Source organism: Miniopterus natalensis, chromosome 6 (assembly GCF_054644295.1).
Source record: "Miniopterus natalensis isolate mMinNat1 chromosome 6, mMinNat1.hap1, whole genome shotgun sequence".
Taxonomy (NCBI): domain Eukaryota; kingdom Metazoa; phylum Chordata; class Mammalia; order Chiroptera; family Miniopteridae; genus Miniopterus; species Miniopterus natalensis.
The window spans coordinates 61,916,869-61,934,975 of NC_142086.1; the positions used below are offsets into that span (position 1 = coordinate 61,916,869).

Below are 18,107 nucleotides of genomic sequence, written 5' to 3' on the forward strand. Positions count from 1 at the left end.
AAAATTTATCTCTCCAATTTATGATCTGACAAGTACAGTCTCAGATTTTATTTTTCCTTTATGGTACCCTGGAGATTTATTCTATCTATGGCATGTGCATCTATATTTTATAAAGCATTCAAGAATCCATTGCAATGTTAAAATTTTTAAAAATATATATGTAAATTCTAAGAAGATAAAATTAATTACAATTTTAAATGAATCACTCTGTTGGCTATGGTGCAGATACCCTTATTGTCTACAGAAATCACTTGGCACTGAGCCTTGGCTTTCTTTTATTGCCATTTATTTATTTATACTCATGCCTGGGTGCTCTAAAGATATTATAAATTCCCCGAGCACTGTGGATTGTGTCATCGCTTTATCTGTTCTTAATACACAGTGTAGTGTTCTACACATGGTTTATGCTCAATTAAACTTAACTGATGAAGATTATTAATATTTTTGAGGAAGAGAAAGATTAAATTCCTTTCCTGTTGCCATAACATATTTGTTCCTTTCCATTATTTCCCCTCTCTGGAATATTTTTCACAAACATAAAAAGTGTAACAAATAGTTTTAGAAAACTTCTAGGCTTATGAGTCTGGTATTTCTTTAGCACTAGTTAAAGCACCAGAGTTAAATCTTCTGTTTAAAAAAAGCTAAATTCCATTCTTCATTTAAAAAAAAAAATTCTTTACGTTCTATATAAAAACATTGATAGAAATGAACAATAAATAAAACAAATAAAATAGAGATATCTCGAATAGCAATGAGATTCAGAAATCTATACTTTTCACCTTTACACTAACTCCCATCCACCCACCCTCCCATGACAAAGTGTCATTTTTCCTGTGGCACCTCCTGAAAAATGACATCAGGGAATGATAGAGTGCAATGAGGTACAAGTCTATTTTCTGTAGCCTTCCAGGTTAATCATAGTGTAGTAACAGCACCAGCTATTTTGAAAGGGTGGCATGCCCAGTAGACAGAAACATTAATCATGACCTGGGACTCTTAACAACCCCCCCTCCCCCCATCCCTGAGCACACACATATACCTTTTGTTCAGTACTAAAAGTCAATACCTATAATTTCAGACCTCAGAGTCATTAAATGCTGATTTATATACATGTTTACCTCCAATTTTTTCCATTGTCCCCTCTCTCCCACATTCTTAGAAGCTACTATGACCTTGTTGAAGCAATTCTATAGATTGCTTCCTTATAGTAGTTTGGAACAACATATTGGGACTTTCATAAGGCAATCTCTGATACCTGTCAAACTGGTTGTCACACATTTTCTATTTTCCAGCTTCACAGATTCGAATGCTTTACAGTTTCTTGAAGTTCAGCCTTTAAAATGTGAGTATGTTGATTTGCAGAAAGATTCATGCCTCAGTAAACTCGAACACAGACTCCTTTATGAATGTCACCCTGGTACTCATTATTAATTACAAATTTATAATTTATTAGGGTGGATCCTCCAGTTAACATCTTTGCCATATAATTTCTGTTTTTATATCTGGAAATAAATTAAATTATCTTGATCTATATCAACACATTCAGTTCCAAATACAGACTCTACAGTGAATACCCTTTCAAAATATTTTGATAAGTCAATAAGTTAATACTAAATAGTTAATATAAGAAAGAATCAATTAAAACAACAGGCTATCATTTTACCTATCATTGGTTAAAAAAAAAAAAAAAAGAAAAAGAAAGAAAAAAGACATTAATGCATACTGTTGGTAAGAGTGAAATTAAAGAACACTCTAATGCTCTACCAGTAGGTTTTAAAATGTACCTCATTCAGGAAAGACTTTTTTAATATTTTGAGGTGCTTAAAATATTTATACTTGATCCAAACTTTATCCTAGAAGGACTAGAGAGAGGAACAAACATGAAGTCTAAGAATATTCTATAAAATGTGACCCATAGAAAAATTCAGGTAAAGCCAATATCCAATAATAGGTGAATAGTTACATCAATATGATACAATTATATTATGAATTATTATGATTTAAAGCAGTATAAAAACTATGTTATATTATCTTAAATAAGAAAATAGAAACAACATATATGCAGCACGATAAAATTTAATTAAAAATAAAAGGAACGGAGGGAGGGAGGGAGGGAGGGAGGGAGGGAGGGAGGGAGGGAGGGAGGGAGGGAGGGAGGGAGGGAAGAAGGAAGGAAGGAAGGAAGGAAGGAAGGAAGGAAGGAAGGAAGGAAGGAAGGAAGGAAGGAAGGAAGGAAGGAAGGAAGGAAGGAAGGAAGGGAGGAGACTTAAGGTTTGTAAGTGTATAGTAGCTATGATAAAAATATTAATTTAAAAATGTATCTATCTACTCATTAATTCAACAAAGATAAAATTACCATTAATTGTGTTTTAACAAAGAATAAACTTATTTTTCTTTTTAATAAAATATTTTATCTATACTATGCTACAAAGTCTGGTTCTTTTTTGCAAGATACAACTGAAAGTGCTGTGGCTACTAATAGAATATAAGAAAACAAAATTAATTTTAACTAAATTCTTAACCAACACTCCTTACTTTCTTTTTAGATTTCTGATTTGTATTTTTAGTTTAGAATTTATATTCTCTCATTAAGATTCAAACAGACATTTGAATGATCCTCTGTTCACAAAAAATCTAAAGATGTTTCTTTGTTCATAATTTTTAATATGCATACACACACCATGTGTGATTCATCACATACACACATACACAAAGAATTTTACAAACTTTTCACAGTAGTATGTGGTCATAATCTTTAAAATAGAACAGACTACCTCTTGAAGTTTGCCCAGAATCTGTCCAAGGTTCCATCATGCATTCTTTTGCTAAGAAAATATACTAAAATTAACTCTTGCTTTAAAACACACCCCCAGACACTGTTTCTTTAGCAGAAGATTCTCCCATTTGACAACTTCTTATTTCCTTTTAGGCCTCTTTAAGCTTAATTTTAAAAAAAAAATATCTTTATTTATTTCAGAGAGAAGAAGGGAGAGGGAGAGAGAAAGAGAGAAACATCAATGATGAGAGAGTCATTAATCTGCTGCCTCCTGCATGCCCCCAACTGGACATGTGCGCGGACCAGGAATCGAACTTCGATCACCTGGATCCTAGGTTGATGCTTAACTGCTGAGCAACGTCCGGTTGAGCAAGCTTAAAATTTTGAATGTTTTCAACTATATTCTATAAGTGATTTGCTATATTGAGTACCTTGTACCTTCAAGGTAACAACCATTAAATAGCCATACTTTTTAGAACTCATTGATTAGAACAACCTTTGAATAGAACCACACCTTTTAGGTTAAGCCAACTACCAGCTAATATTCCCAAAGACTTTATGAAAGTTGGTTCAGTATCCAGTTTTCTTAGTGACAGACTCAAGTAACAAACTCAAGACATTTGAGCAGGTTTATTCAGGAATACTATGTCCTACATCAGGACTTTCTAGTTTGGCATACCTAAAGTTCAGGTTCTAAAGTTTAGTCATTTTTTTTTTTTTTCATTTCCAAAATCTTTAGATGTTAAATCAACACAAACAAATGTGTCGAGTCCATGGTTCCCTTTATAGGTCAAGTTCTAGTTAGCCTGAGTTCTAGAATCTCAGCAATACCAGCTCAAATGGTCCCATATCTGCTTCTAGTGACTGGGCAGCCTTCTCCTGGTCCATCATCTCCAGCAAAGACTGTCTCCAATGTGCAACCCAATGTCCAGCTAGTGGGCCAAGAGCAGCTGTTTATGGGTGCTATGGACTGTGCTTAAAAGTGCAGACCAGGATGCCCATATACATGTACATAACGCCCCTCATAGTATGGAGCCAGGGGAAGGGTGGGCAGAAAAGAAGAAAAGGTCAAGAAGCAAAGGTCAGGGACTGTGGGAGGGGTCAGTTCTTCCATCGTTACCACATTTTGGCCTAGGATTCTCAGGAGCCTGAGAACATTAAATTCAAACCTTCCTTCCCGATAAGTTCAAGTGTGTATTTGTCAAATCAGGAGACAACATGTCTTTTATTTAACACATTCTTTAAGCTTGACTTATGACATTTAAATATTTAGTATTTAGCCACATGATGTAATGGCCTCCAAGTGTAGGACTGCCTGTACCCAGAAATGTTAGGGGACAGCAAGGCTATGATTTCATCTGTGAGCAAATTAAAGGCATTGAGTGAGTTGAAACAGACTAAATTCCTGAGTCAATATTAAAATATTAAAAATAGAATGGTGGGGAAACAGAACAGAGATGGAGTAAAAAAATGTATAGAAAAAGCAGGAGATGGTGATAAAAGAAAAGGAGATGAAGAGCAAGACTATAGGTGCACACAAGGTGAAAAAGGCCAGACCGAAGAGGAGAGAGAAGAGAGTTGAGAAAACAGGAGAGAGAAGGGACAGAGCCTAGGGAGTTGGAGTTCAGAAGAGCGCGGCTGTACATGGAAGCACGGAACTGAGGGCAGGGAGAATCACACCTGTACTTAATCTCCTTAACTCCTTCAGTTAAGTTTTTGAATCTCTCCAAGCTTCTATTTCCTTTTACTACAGAAGAATGGATTCAACTTCCTGGGTTCAATGATTGATGTTGCTCTAAAGGTCAATGAGTCTACGAGGGCTTCTTTTCAGTCAGTCCACCAGAGAGAGTCTGGCCAGGTGCATCTGTGGGTCATTCTTAGGACCACACTCTTACCAAAAAAAGCCTCTGATATTACATTTACCACTTGGGTGATCCAAAATCACCTGTGAACTGGTGGGAGTTTGCAAACCAATGATAGCCAATGAGCTACCATTCATAACCTGAGCCAGATGATCAGTACAGGGAGGAAAAAGAGTCTTGAATTTAACCTCAAGTATTTTTCCACGAGCAATGTCCTAATCTGATTTTATTATGCTGAAGAATAGTTCCCAGCAATATTCACACAAAAGTTATTTTTTAATTCAAATTCCATGTATGTATTCCTGAGTCATAAATTAGAAATCATCTCTAAACATGGAATAGGTATAAAATTTCTAATGCTCTGATAAGAATTATAGATAAATAGAACTCAAATTATAAAATACTAATTTAAAAACTGAAAATGACCTTGTGCATAAAAGCTACAGGTTATTTTTTCCTGGTTTTACACACTTATCAGCACTGCCTAAACATTACACTATTTAATCTCAAAATATTTTCACTGATAAGAGAAAATTGAGTCAGAATAATTTCAATGCTAAAGCTATTGACAAGTGATAGTAGAAATAAAAATATTGATAAATACTTTGTTCTTTTTCAAAATTCTTTCCATTCATTTACAATCACAGGGACAGAACATCATGAAAGGAAACTGAAGATAACTTCAGCTATCTTGAGACTAGTAAAAAAGCCAAAACTTTCACAAGGACACAATAGCAATCTTTATAAGCCAAGTGGCCTTCACTTCAATTGTTTTTGTTTTTTGCTTTTCACATTTATAAAATTTCAAAGTCACTGTTCTGTCTTTCTCTTTAGTTTATATAGAAACATTGCTTATTAAGAAACAAGCAAAACTATAAGCTTCTGTGTGAAACACTATAAATTTTGAAACAAATGTTGAAGACCTATAATCCCAGATGCAAATAAAATAGTATGAAGAAGTTGTGGAGATTAGGGAATGGACAAGACATTTATTCATAGTCATCATCCACAGCTATATGATCTCCACATATGCCATTTCCTTCTGGAGGTCACAGTTAGAGCATATGCACACCAAAACTGCTCTTAACATTTCAATTGGCCATCTAAAAATGTCATTTAAATTTGTCCCCAAAATGGTTTTATATGCCAAAAATATTCTACTTAAAGGAATGGGTCATTATCATTAAAATTAGAAGAAACAAACATGTCTATTTCCTCATCTTTCAAAATTAATTTGGAAATAAAATTATATTTTTATTTGTTTATAAAAGAATATATAAATTACTATAAAACATTAGCATCAGTTTTATCATATACATAAAATACGGGCTCATTTTAAATTCAGTTAAGGAATAATACCCTCTTCCACCTATTGCTTAACTTTGAGAATAGTGAAAGCTGAAATGTTCAGAACCTTTGTATGGGAAACTAGAAAAAATAAGAATTAAATACTATAGCATTACACTGCACTATGAATGTAGTGGGAGATGGAAATAATTTGTGAAGTAACCCGAGTGCAGAATGCATCTAGATTACTACAATTTCTCTCAGTCTTTGAGAGTTGCCTGGCACAATACACATCAATCCTTATTAGCAACTCACCTTTTAGAGTGTTATTGCTATAGATTTCTTAGAACTAATTTTATTTTATTCTCATGATTCACAAGCTTATGTGGCAATTAAATTATCTAGTTATTAATAACAAATCCAAAGGGCATATATAGATCTGAGAATACAGGGTGGGGCAGAAGTAGGCTTACAGTTGTTCGTACGGAAAATAATCCAATAAAGAATAAGCTGTTTTGAATGCTCACAACTGCAAGCCTACTTTTGCCCCACCCTGTATGTCTGACTCCGGAGAGCGTACCACTGAGCCCGGGAGGACACAAGAGTGTAAACATTCTGAAAAGATCTTACTGTGACGAGCTTCAAAGAGCCTTGATCAGCGATCATTTTGTTTTAAAGAAACAAAAACTGTGAATGAATCCCACAAGTCTGTTACATGGAAGTCAGTTAAGAGAACCTCAGCTATACTTTCTTTATTTGACTGTTTACATGCCTGAGTCCCAGTCTGGCTGTGACCACTTGGAGAGCATAAGGGCAGGATTTACTCACCTTTGTATTTTTAATAGGGTGCCGGATTATAGCAGGTACTTAATAACTACTGGCTACATAAATGAATGACTTTGAATTAACAAATATCTTAATGAATCACATCAGATTTACCCTATTAACCTAAGGTTAATGTTGCCAAGTTTACGACATGGTCATAGTAACACAAGTTGCCTCATGACAGGGATGACCGTGAGATAATCCCTGAGAACAGCATTAGAGTGAAAATGCAGCGCACATGCTGTGTATTTTGATCCGATAATGACAGGCATTAGGAATAAACGTTCTTTAGAATTCCAAGCAAGGGCAGCAACGAGGGGAAATACGTTATCCTTGCAGCCGTTTCAAAACATTAGGCAATCTGAAGTATGCTCTTTTGAATTATCCATTTGAGTCTTGAGAGTTTCTCCGTTCTTTGTTTTTCAATATCTGTCTCATATTTCAATCTCTGTTCACTCCTCGGGCTCTTGCAGGCGCGCGGCCGCTTTCTCAGCGCTCCCTGGGCCACGGGCCCTCCCTGCGCTGAGCCATCAGGGCTTTTCAAGCCTGCTCTGTAACGGTGGGTTTGTTGATTGGGGTTTAACCTTCCCCTCTAAAGGAAGGCTTCTAAGAAGTGGAATTCTTTGTAGAGCCACGGTTTATGAGAGTGCTATGTCCCCTACTTCATGCTATCAGGTGACCGGGATGGCAATAGCCAGAGACGACCTGGACAGACACACGCGGGTATACAGAGTCACAGTCCAAATCCTCGAGAAGGAGCAACGTTGGACGCCTCGTCAGGTATTACAGAGAGTGAAGTGGACTCGCTTAACCACGGCCATTTCCCCAAATCAGCACTTCTGCAAGTGCGGTCGAGAAAACCTTCAAAGGTCCCTGAGATCAAAACTATGTTTGTAATATGATAATAGTGACATTATACACCTTCACACTCTAATTTTCACTCTGCATTCACAAGTGCAGAGGGCACAAGAGGTTCATGAATGTGGTTTCAGGTTCCACACTGTAACCAACCTTTAAGAAATGAACACTTGGCCAGGTTCAGAGCAGTATCGAAGAAAAATACCTGTCATTATATGAGAAGACTGTCAGACCATATTGCTTTACGCGTGTCAAGCAAAACAACATATAACAACAGATTCAATGCATCATAATGCCACTGCTCTCATTTACATATTCTTGTCTTGGGGAATATAATTTACTGTCATAAAAATAGGTTATTTATATTAATTTGTAACAAGTTTATTATTAACATTTAAATAAATTGATAAATAAATATACTTTTTCTCAGTTTTAATTTCTAGTATAATAAATATTTGCACACATTAGCCACATAAACAAAGCTCTTCAGTTGGGAGTCTTTGGTAATTTTAGAAGATAAATTGGTTTTAGAACAAAATGCTTGAGGATCTCTGCCCTAAATGAAGTAAGTTTGATCTGAGAATAATAAAACAATATTTTGATTGACAGTGAAAGTACTTTTCCTAAAATAAGTTTTAGGAAACTCAAAGACAGAACTAGGGAGAAGACAAAGAATCCCCTTCCTGTGGTTCTGATTGGCACATTTTTCTCATTTCTAAGGGACATTAATTTCAGTAGCTATCGGTATGAAACAGATTCTATCAGATACTACAAAACATCAGTACAATCAAGCAAAGTTACACATAACTATTTGACTCCTTAAATCAAGAGCTTTTACTTGACGTCTGAACTGTTATCACCAGTTAACATAACAATGACAACAACCAAATTCCAAACAGAAAAAGTAATGAAAGAATAATCTCTAATTCAAGTATGATAAGTTTTTCTTCTACTCAGTGGAATAAAACATGAAGAATCAACACGTAAAGTATGTTATTTTGCTCCAAATTGTGTATATGTTCAGTGTAGTGTTGTATATGTATTGTACATGAAAATTAATTATTTTTAAATTACACACCACACACACCCACATACACACTTATGCTGCTGTTTAAGAATCAAAGTTGATATCAACATTATCTAACTAAAGAATTAATAGGAGTTTCAAAACACCTATGCTACTTGGTTTTCAGTCTCTGGGTTACTAAATGATACTGAAGCAATTATGCAAGAAATCCTGCTACATAAAAGCTATAATACCGCTTTATCTCATTATCATTTAAATGTTAAATCCTCCATTATAGAGGTAAATTGGGTTTAAAATATAATGTTTCAAGCAGAAGAGCAAAAAATATAAGGTTAATCAGAGAGAGGAACCAGAGCTTGAATTTGTGGTATATGGGGCATGGACTGATCTTTTGATATACTAAAAAAGCCAGAACCTCTGACATGCCCTATAGAGTAAATATGCTGATCTGGAAAAAAAATTATGTGAAACAGCTGTTAAGTGACAGAAGAAATGTGCATTGGACCACCAGCTTGTCATAAATTGCACTTTTAATCAGAAAGCATCTGTCTTTTCATTTCCTTTTCAGCACTCTCTGCATTGTATTTACTCTGCACAGAATGCCTCTCCTAACAGGTGCAACAATGTTTACATATTGAAAACCTTATTTAAATGAAGCTTACAAGTAGATACGTTTCAATGAACAGGGCAATATTTTATGGGAATAAATAATTCTAACATTTGGCAAATCCATGGATTGCTATGCATTTGTGAAATTCAATTATTGAAAAATTAAAGACTACAAGAAAAGCTATAGGTGAAAGGTGTTTCAAGCAATCTTATGTGATATATTAGCACCCAGAGAAGCCACAGGGAAAAGGCACTGGTGATAATATGGGCAGCATGAGATATTTGGAATAGAAATGATAAAATGTCATGTTTAATAAAAATACTTTTAGAATTAATAATATCCCATATGTCCAATCAAAGTGGCAGCTACAAAGCTAGTTTGTTTTCCTACAGTTAAACATTTTTTCTATTATCATTATTCTCTTTCTGAAACTGAATATATAACAGATACATAATCAATCTTGCTGGATTAAAAAAATGGCAGAAATACTGAAGTTTTCATTATAATCACCCAAATAAAATTTAAATAGATAACTTCTCAAAAACATAAGCATAATCATCAAATTAGCTTCACTTAGAACACATATACAATTTTAAAAGTGAAAGGTACTATGGAATTATCCACTTCAACTATTTTACTCAAAATGAGTATAGATGTAATGAAAGTTCCTATGGGGTCCAGGCAGGTAAGATAGGGAACACAAGTCTGGTAAAACATGTGGCCCTTTAGGTGGATCATTCATGTTCCAATTTTTGATAGAAAGAGGAGTTGAAAAAATATTACTCTTAACTGCATTCTAGAACAAACAGTATGGCAGATTATTTAATAAAGAGCACGGCAAGCTAGTGAGTAATGCACAATTTAGCCGATTGTGTCCATGGAAAAAAAGAAGCAATGTTTCCAGAAATCCCATTTTTCAATAAAGTACAGAGCAAATAAATATATCTGCAGACTGGATCATGCCCTTGGGCTTTCAATCTGCAACCTTTAGTGTAATCATTGAGAACGTGAGCTTACTGTTAAACAGATCTGAGGTCAACTTCTGTCTTGGCCATTTATTAGTTTTATACCTTGGATAAAATATTAAATTTTAAGTGTCATTTCATCCACAACCACAACAAAAAGTGTTAATAATAATAGCAGACTCACGGGGTATTGCAAGTATTAAACAAGATGATGTAAAAACAGCACAGTAATTACTCAATAGGCAGTAGGTGTTATTTTATACATTATATTATATGTATAACATGTATATAATACTTAAGAGTATACATTATATTTTTAAATCTACTTTCAAATTCATAAAAAAGTTCTAATTTTCTTATCTACTTTACTAATTGGCATAGAGTAAATCTTTAAATCATGGATACATCCTTTCAGTGTTCATAACTCCTCTTGATATATAGAAATATTTATTATAGGTTAACACAGAAAGCAAAAGCTATCTCTTCTTTGGAGAGTTCACCACACAAAATTGTCTCACCTTGGGATCCATATTTTGTAAGGGACAAATCTATTTTTAAAAAGATTCCACATTAAAGCAATATGAATAAGGTAATTTGTTATAATATAAAGCATAGGGGATTCTCTTTTAATTACTTATTGCTAACAAATATAATAAAAACATTATTTTGATGATGGAAATTAGACAGTTTGGATATAATTTGAAAAATGAATTGGCTTCTTTAGACTCAGTCAATAGGTAGACGTTAGCCTTAGGAGTTTCAGTGATAATAGTGCCTTCTTAGAACTCCGCTGGTCCTAGTTTCCAAATCTCTCTATTGACACCTCACATCCTCCAGCTGATACTAATCAAATGCCACCTCTTCTGCCTTAGAAGCTTGTTTTCCTTAACAATTTATAAGCTTTTCCTTTCCACTAAGCATTCTTACCTAAAATGTTTAGAAATCCTCCCACTAATATGTTGGAGCTACAGTCAGACAATAATAATTGTGATGGTAGCTATGGTTGATAGAGGCGTTATTATATGTTCAATGTTAGCTAAGACTTTTACATGCATAATCTCATTTATCTTTATCACACTCTATGAAGTAGATCCCATAACTACACCATGGTTCTTCACTTCTAAAATAATTCTGAATGAAGTTAAATAATTTGTCTAGTAACTCCCAGAGGCAGGAGTCCACTATTAGTCCCATTCTTAAGGCTGTACTACGCTGCTCCTCTAAATTCTTGGCTTAAAACACAACCAAAATGCATCAGACCTGTATTGAATTAAAAGCTATCATTCGATGTGTTGACATGACAGGAGTTGGATGGGCTAAGATGGGGAAATGATAAAGAGATATTACAAAATATCAAGCAGAAAATTAAAAAAAATTAATTTCTTAATACATGGATTTCATTAAAGTGAGTACAGTGGACTTGCATAAAAGAAAAGGTACCTCTACAGATGTACCTCATTTTCCAACAATAATAGCAATGGAAATCCAAATGTAAAAATCAGATGAATCATAATGATTATTTTTGCATCACCTAAGAATTTATCTCATCACAACAGGATTTGCGCAGAATTTCTCCCTCTATGAACTTAATGTTAGAAATCATTAGCTGTTTATAGAGGAGCTAAGGTGTGTATAGGGGGCCGGGAGGGGGTGCAGAGAAACACAAAGCTAAGTATTGCTAAAAGCTATTACATATTAAGATATTAAATATCAGAAACTGAGCCTATAAAATATAATTTTTTAAATATATTTTTATTGATTTCAGAGAGAGGAAGGGAGATGGAGAGAGAGAGAGATAGAAACATCAATGATGAGAGAGAAACATCATCAATCGGCTGCCTCCTGCATGCCTCCTGCTGGGGATTGAGCCCAGAACCCCGGCATGCGCCCTGACTGGGAATCGAACCGTGATCTCTTGGATCCTAGGTCAGTGTTCAACCACTGAGCCACGCTGGCCAGGCTAAAAATATAATTTAAATATAACTTTTCAAGGACATCTATAATTGAGGAACAAAGCAGGCTTTACTCTTTATTTTCCAGCCACCAAGTTGTTAATGTAAAACTTACCTCAAGCAGGCCACCCTGGAGGCTTTAAAAGAGTTCCCCAAAAGGCACACACAATGTGTTTAAAAAAAAGTAAAATATTTCAACTGGTTTATATCTACAGAGAAACAATTTCCTATGACAAAATTCTGAGAAAGATTAAAATGCTTGAAGTCGAATAGATGGATGAACACAGACTTAATTAAGGTGAGTCATGCCTATGTGATATTCTTTTTTGGGAAAACCTATTTTCCCAAAAAAGTTGTATCTTTTAAGGAAGGCAAACTATTGAAAAACTTTGAGTAGCTAATCCACAGAGCATTAATATACAGCACATGAAATGCATTTTCCCTTGGGCAAGGAGAGGAGAATCTATTGCACATGTCATCTGTTTCTGTGAATACTGAAGATTACAATTATGTTTTGATGTTAATCCAACTACTGCAAATTTCTTGTTGCAAAGCACACTGTGAAAATGTGAGTGACAGTATAAATCTTTTTAAATTGAATCCTACACTATTGAAAAGAGCTGATGTTTTCAAATACTGTTACAAAGCTTCTGAACAACAAGAATAACTCTCTAAATGAAGCAGCTTCCTATAGTGACCTAGTTGATAAGAAAGACAAATAGCCAGGATAAAATCAAAGTCTGCATGTCTGCTACATTGTGTGTGTGTGTGGGTGCTTTGCATTTTTAGAAACAATTACCTGTAATGTCTTGATGTCCTCATAAGCAAACTGTGCAGAGGGAACGCCAAAGTGGTTGATGAAATAATCCGCATCACCCTGTATCTGAACAGAACTGATATTGGTTTCTGGGCACTGAGCTCTTCTGGAACAGTTGAGATTATTTTTCTGAAAAACATAATTTAAATTGTTAGCACAAACTAAGCTTTCCAGGGCATCCCCAAATCAATGCTACTCCAAGTGTGGTCCATAGATCAGCAGCATCTGTGTCACCCAGGAACTTAATCAAAGTACAAATCCTCCTGAGCGGGAACCTCGAGGGACGGAGCCCAGGAATCTGTGCTGTAACTCTCCTCTATGATTCTGGAGTCTGATGCTCACTGAAGTGCACCCAGTGTTGGCCGTAATAACTCCTGAATTTGGAATATGTTTAAAGAATGTGAGTCCCTTAAAAAGGCTTATTATTATTATTACTTTTTTTTTTTTTTTAAGTTTTTCCATCAGTTTAAATTTAAAAGGATGGTTTGGTAAGATATAATTCCATTCTTCTAATATGTGTTTTTGGAAGACACAGAGGGGAGTTTCTCTATTTCTTCTTTAAAAGCATATTCCCATATGTTTTTGAAGAATATATGACAACTCTGTGGGCCATCAGGGACCACATAGCTAAGTGCAACCTCTAGGGGAATATTAGGAGACAGACTACTATTTCTTAAACTAGTAATACAAAACATGCAAAGCATGCAAAACAAATGACGGGAAGGTTACATTAAAAAAACAAAAAAACATTATAAAAAATAAAAAACAAGTAAATTAAAGGATTTTATAATTAATGCTGACTAAAAATATAACCTTTAATAAAATTTCCAAAACTATAGAATCTTTCTGATGCTGTTGTCTTAAGTATGAAACATGCAAGAATACCAATCCCCTCAGCATTAATCACAAGGGACCTGAGCAATAACATGAGACACCACGTCTAACAGGCAGAAAGGACAGGGTAGGGCAAAAGTAGGTTTACAGTTGTGAGCAGGTGAAACACAGAGTTTATTCTTGTACTAGCAGTCATTATTTATTGTATTATTTTCCATATAAACAACTGTAAACCTACTTTTGTCCCACCCTGTATATAATTTTCCATTTAAGTAAAAATCAGTGGATTCTTCAACCCCCCTACCCATGGTTCTTTGGCATGATACAATTTCAAAAATACTTTTAAATATAACCTACAAAGATTTGATAACATGCAATATAATATTCATGAAGCAAATTATTCCCACTTTTTCAAGTGCAGTGCTAGATTTTTCAAATATATAATAATGTTTCAATAACAATCCAATTTTCTTTGAAGACATAATAGAAAGATCTTTGTAACAAAGTGAAAACCAATTAAAAGTGAGAACTTGAGTGTTATAAACAAGGCAAGGTTTCAGCTAAATGTTATTTACAAATATCTTGGGTAATCAAGCATTTGGCAAATGGACAGTGAGAGTCCTACCATACAGTCTGATCAGTAGCAACTTCATGCTTTTTATGGGGACTCCTACCAACTTGCCTCTTTGGAAAGCCCAGTGTTCTGAAAACAGAGTGAATCCTTTTTCACTTCCTGATACACTCCTGGGGTGAAGACTCCTGGAGGTTTTATACCTGTAACTGTGTAGGTAAGGTGTTGAATATTCCCAAAGAAGAGCTACCTTTCAGTACTAGATAATGAAAAGCAAAGCGATTCCTTTGTATCATGCAAAAATACCAAGTAGCACGGAGAGATGCAGGTGTTAAAAACTGGCACCTGTGAAGGCATTTCTTTAGCCAGAATAGATATTTTTAAATTTAATTTGAGTGTCTTGGTCAGGCAAGTTATTGACCAACGTCCTACCACTAGTATCACATTCAGTCAGCTTTACTCATTCGAATGGTGGCCAGAGGCATTTGAACTGTGAAACCTAAGCAGCTGTATTCCTTTCTGTTATTAATGATGATTTCATAGAACCTAGTCTTTTCTTTCCTCAGATGCCTAGCCAATGAAATTAAAAATCATTTAAGTGATCTACTTTGCCTTTACTGCAGCAATAGCAATATCTTTTTGGGACATTATATGTATTCTACTCAACCTCAATAAAAATACAGATTTGGCCTTAATTTCATCTTGCATACATTAATCATGCAATCCTTGAGGTCCATTCCTGTTTACATAGTTTGCATGTGTTTGTATTTTCTAGGTACATAGGAAATTATTAACAAAATATACCAAATATGAGCCACCTCACTTGCTACAAAGGAGACACTTCCATAAGGACTTACCACTTAGAAAAAGACATTATATTGGATCATAATGCAACCTTGGGAGATGGTAAAAGAAGTATTATTATTCCATATTACAGATTAAAAGCTTTGCTAGCCTCTGGCTACATGACCACAGCACATGGAACGGCAGGCAGGGGTTTCTAACTTAGCTGTTACATTGTTGTCCCCCACACTCCAACCACCTTCACCCTGGGTCTAGGGATCCCCTCACCCCCTACACATAACTAAGGAAACGAGGAAGGAGTTCCTCAGTTTGTACAGGAAGCTGGTAGGCTGCTGAATATTCAACTAAGTTAAAATTACCTTTCAATTTAAGACAAGCGGTGACTTACAAACACCGTACCAGATAAAAAGACTCCATAGGTCCCTTTGCCAGTTTGGTACTTCTTGAATAGGTTTGCTGTTGGTCATTCTAACAGCTAAACCTATTTCTTCGTGAAGTGTAAACTATATATAGAATGACAACCCCAGAGCCCTTTCAAAAACTGGACTCTGATTATATCGAAATGAAACTGCGAGCATATTGAAAAGGTAAAGCAGAACCATCCAAACTGACCTTGGGTCAACACACTGGATGAAAGCACACTGCCCGTGGGTACAATTCCTATACCACAGGATCAAGTTATAGATTTTATGTCTCAATGAAGGATAACAACTCCGGCCTCACAATGCTGTTCCATGCTGAGGAATTGGCTGACATAACATAACTTCAGCTATTATTTCACTGGCTTTTTTGAGGTTTGTCTTAAATAGCTTCCCCTAGCCTCACAGGCAATGCTATTTTAAATAATACAATGTCAGCGTTTCAGCATTGTATTCCAGCTGCCAGGCATTAAAAAAATTAACTGAAAACCAAACTGGTTTTCAATTCACCATTAACTCTCTCAGGCAGCAAATATTTTTAATGAAATATTTAAACAAAATCTTCTGTAGATGAAACAGTTTAGTAACTTCCCTTAAAAAAAATTCAGACATTTCAAAAAAAGTAAACCCAGAAGCAAGGAAACATTTGGAGTTACTTTACATATATTAAACATCCTTCGATAGATAGCGGGCAGAAGTCTGCTGTCCTCTCGATGACCAGGGTTACAGGGCAGCTGTAAATCAGGTGGGGGCTTTCAGAATTTTTAGAGGTAATTCATTTAATTTTAGGAACGCACAGGGAGAAAAAGCCGGGAAATGCAAAGTTGGCAAGCAGGAGGGCAAAAGGATGTGGCTGGCATTCGATCACACATTACCATTTCAAGCAAGTTAAGTGCTGAGAGGGGGAAATCAGGCAGAGGAAATAACACCATCAGCAGTACCATGCCTACGTCTGACAGATGACAGCATCGTCACATAGCCTGGAAGCCCTGGGCCAAAATGACTGCTAGACGAGGGACAGCACTGCTGGACCGAGTTCACCGGAGCCTTGAAGGCCACCACCGTACCCCAGGAGCACTGTGCACAGAGACAAGGCACCCCAGGACTAGCACCCAGTGACAAGCCCCGTATGTTAGGAATTTTTATACCAGACCTAGGGCCAGTATTTTGGTCAGACTGTGCCAGGAAATCTTACACTTATCTCACTTGGTTTAACTTAATTCTCTTTTGTCTTTTGAGGGCAGGTAATATGTTTTATCCATCTTTCCACTGGCCCTGTATTGATCGCACAGTAAAATGGGTGCTATAAAAGTTTGTAAAAATGAAGTCAACCCAACCTTATGAACTTTTTTCCAGTAAGAGGAAATGGTGAGGGGGAGGGGAAGAAATGAGCTACACAAACACCATCTAGCTTAGTCTAGGTTTACAACTGAAAATTAGTGGATCTTGAGCGCCAAAGATGCCTCAGGGTGGCTTCAGGTAATCCCATAAGTCTTAACTCTTCTGGAAAGCATTTTCCTCCTTAATTTTTTGCTGAGCAACATCTGTTTTCATGTACACTATGTATCCCATTAGGCGTATGTAGGAAGTCCTAAGTATGTCCTGACATCACAAAGTACATCGTGATAAGTAGGTGCTTGATATAAATATTACAATCAAAGCGTGACCCACAAATACACTGTAAATGAGACAGATGATTTTGCATTCTCCCTACAGAAGCACTGATGTCTCTTTTCAGCAGTATAAATTTGGGGCAATTACTTAACTTCCTGAAGTCTTGACTTTTTCAATGTAAAAAGGTAAATATGTGTACAATATGAGGAGATTGAAAGGAGTAAATTAAATAATGAATGCAAAGCACTCAGCACAAGTCCATCATAAGTGCTTTCTACATAAGTGTTGTTATGAATTGTCATTACTACTAAAGTAACCAGCACACACACACACACACACACACACACACACACACACACACACACACACACACACACACACACACACACACCCCCTTCCTACATTTCTGGCAATGTTTTTCTACCAAGTCTAGTTAAATGTGTGTCAAGAAGGAAGCAGGAGTTGAAACCTTATCACTACCTCCCCTTAGGCTGTACTATGTTGATCACATTAATAAAAGCCAAGGTGACTGGCTAACCTGAGCCTGTGTTCTGAGCTCTGGAGTTTACTGCCCTCTGCCTTGGTTGCATCAAGGAAACTATCCTTAAAGATGACTGCTCAGAAGTTCAATTAAGAAAAAAAAAGAGAGGATTTTTTTTTAAGTCAATTCAGTTCAGATCTCAAACATTCAAGAAAATGTCCATTAAGCATCTGGAGCTCAGGAACCATAAACCTAGCATGACAGTAATAATAGGGAAAGGAGGTGCTCCTCTCTCAAGTAATAAGAATGAAGAGTTTTAAACTCTCAGGGTTATTTGCAATATGAATGCCATTAAGTAATCACAGAAGTTAATAATATATATTTTATCATATTTTATAAATATTG

The 18,107-nt window shown here is 35.7% G+C and overlaps 1 protein-coding gene across 3 annotated transcripts in view; it reads right to left on the bottom strand.

Moving 5' to 3' along the window:
* NAALADL2 (N-acetylated alpha-linked acidic dipeptidase like 2) overlaps positions 1–18,107 on the bottom strand; it is a 910,351-nt gene that overhangs the window by 148,088 nt on the left and 744,156 nt on the right. For all 3 annotated transcript variants that reach the window (XM_016218033.2, XM_087818309.1, XM_087818310.1), the window contains one exon: positions 12,962–13,108. In XM_016218033.2, the coding sequence (XP_016073519.1) occupies positions 12,962–13,108 (147 nt within the window). The remainder of the gene's footprint in view (positions 1–12,961; positions 13,109–18,107) is intronic.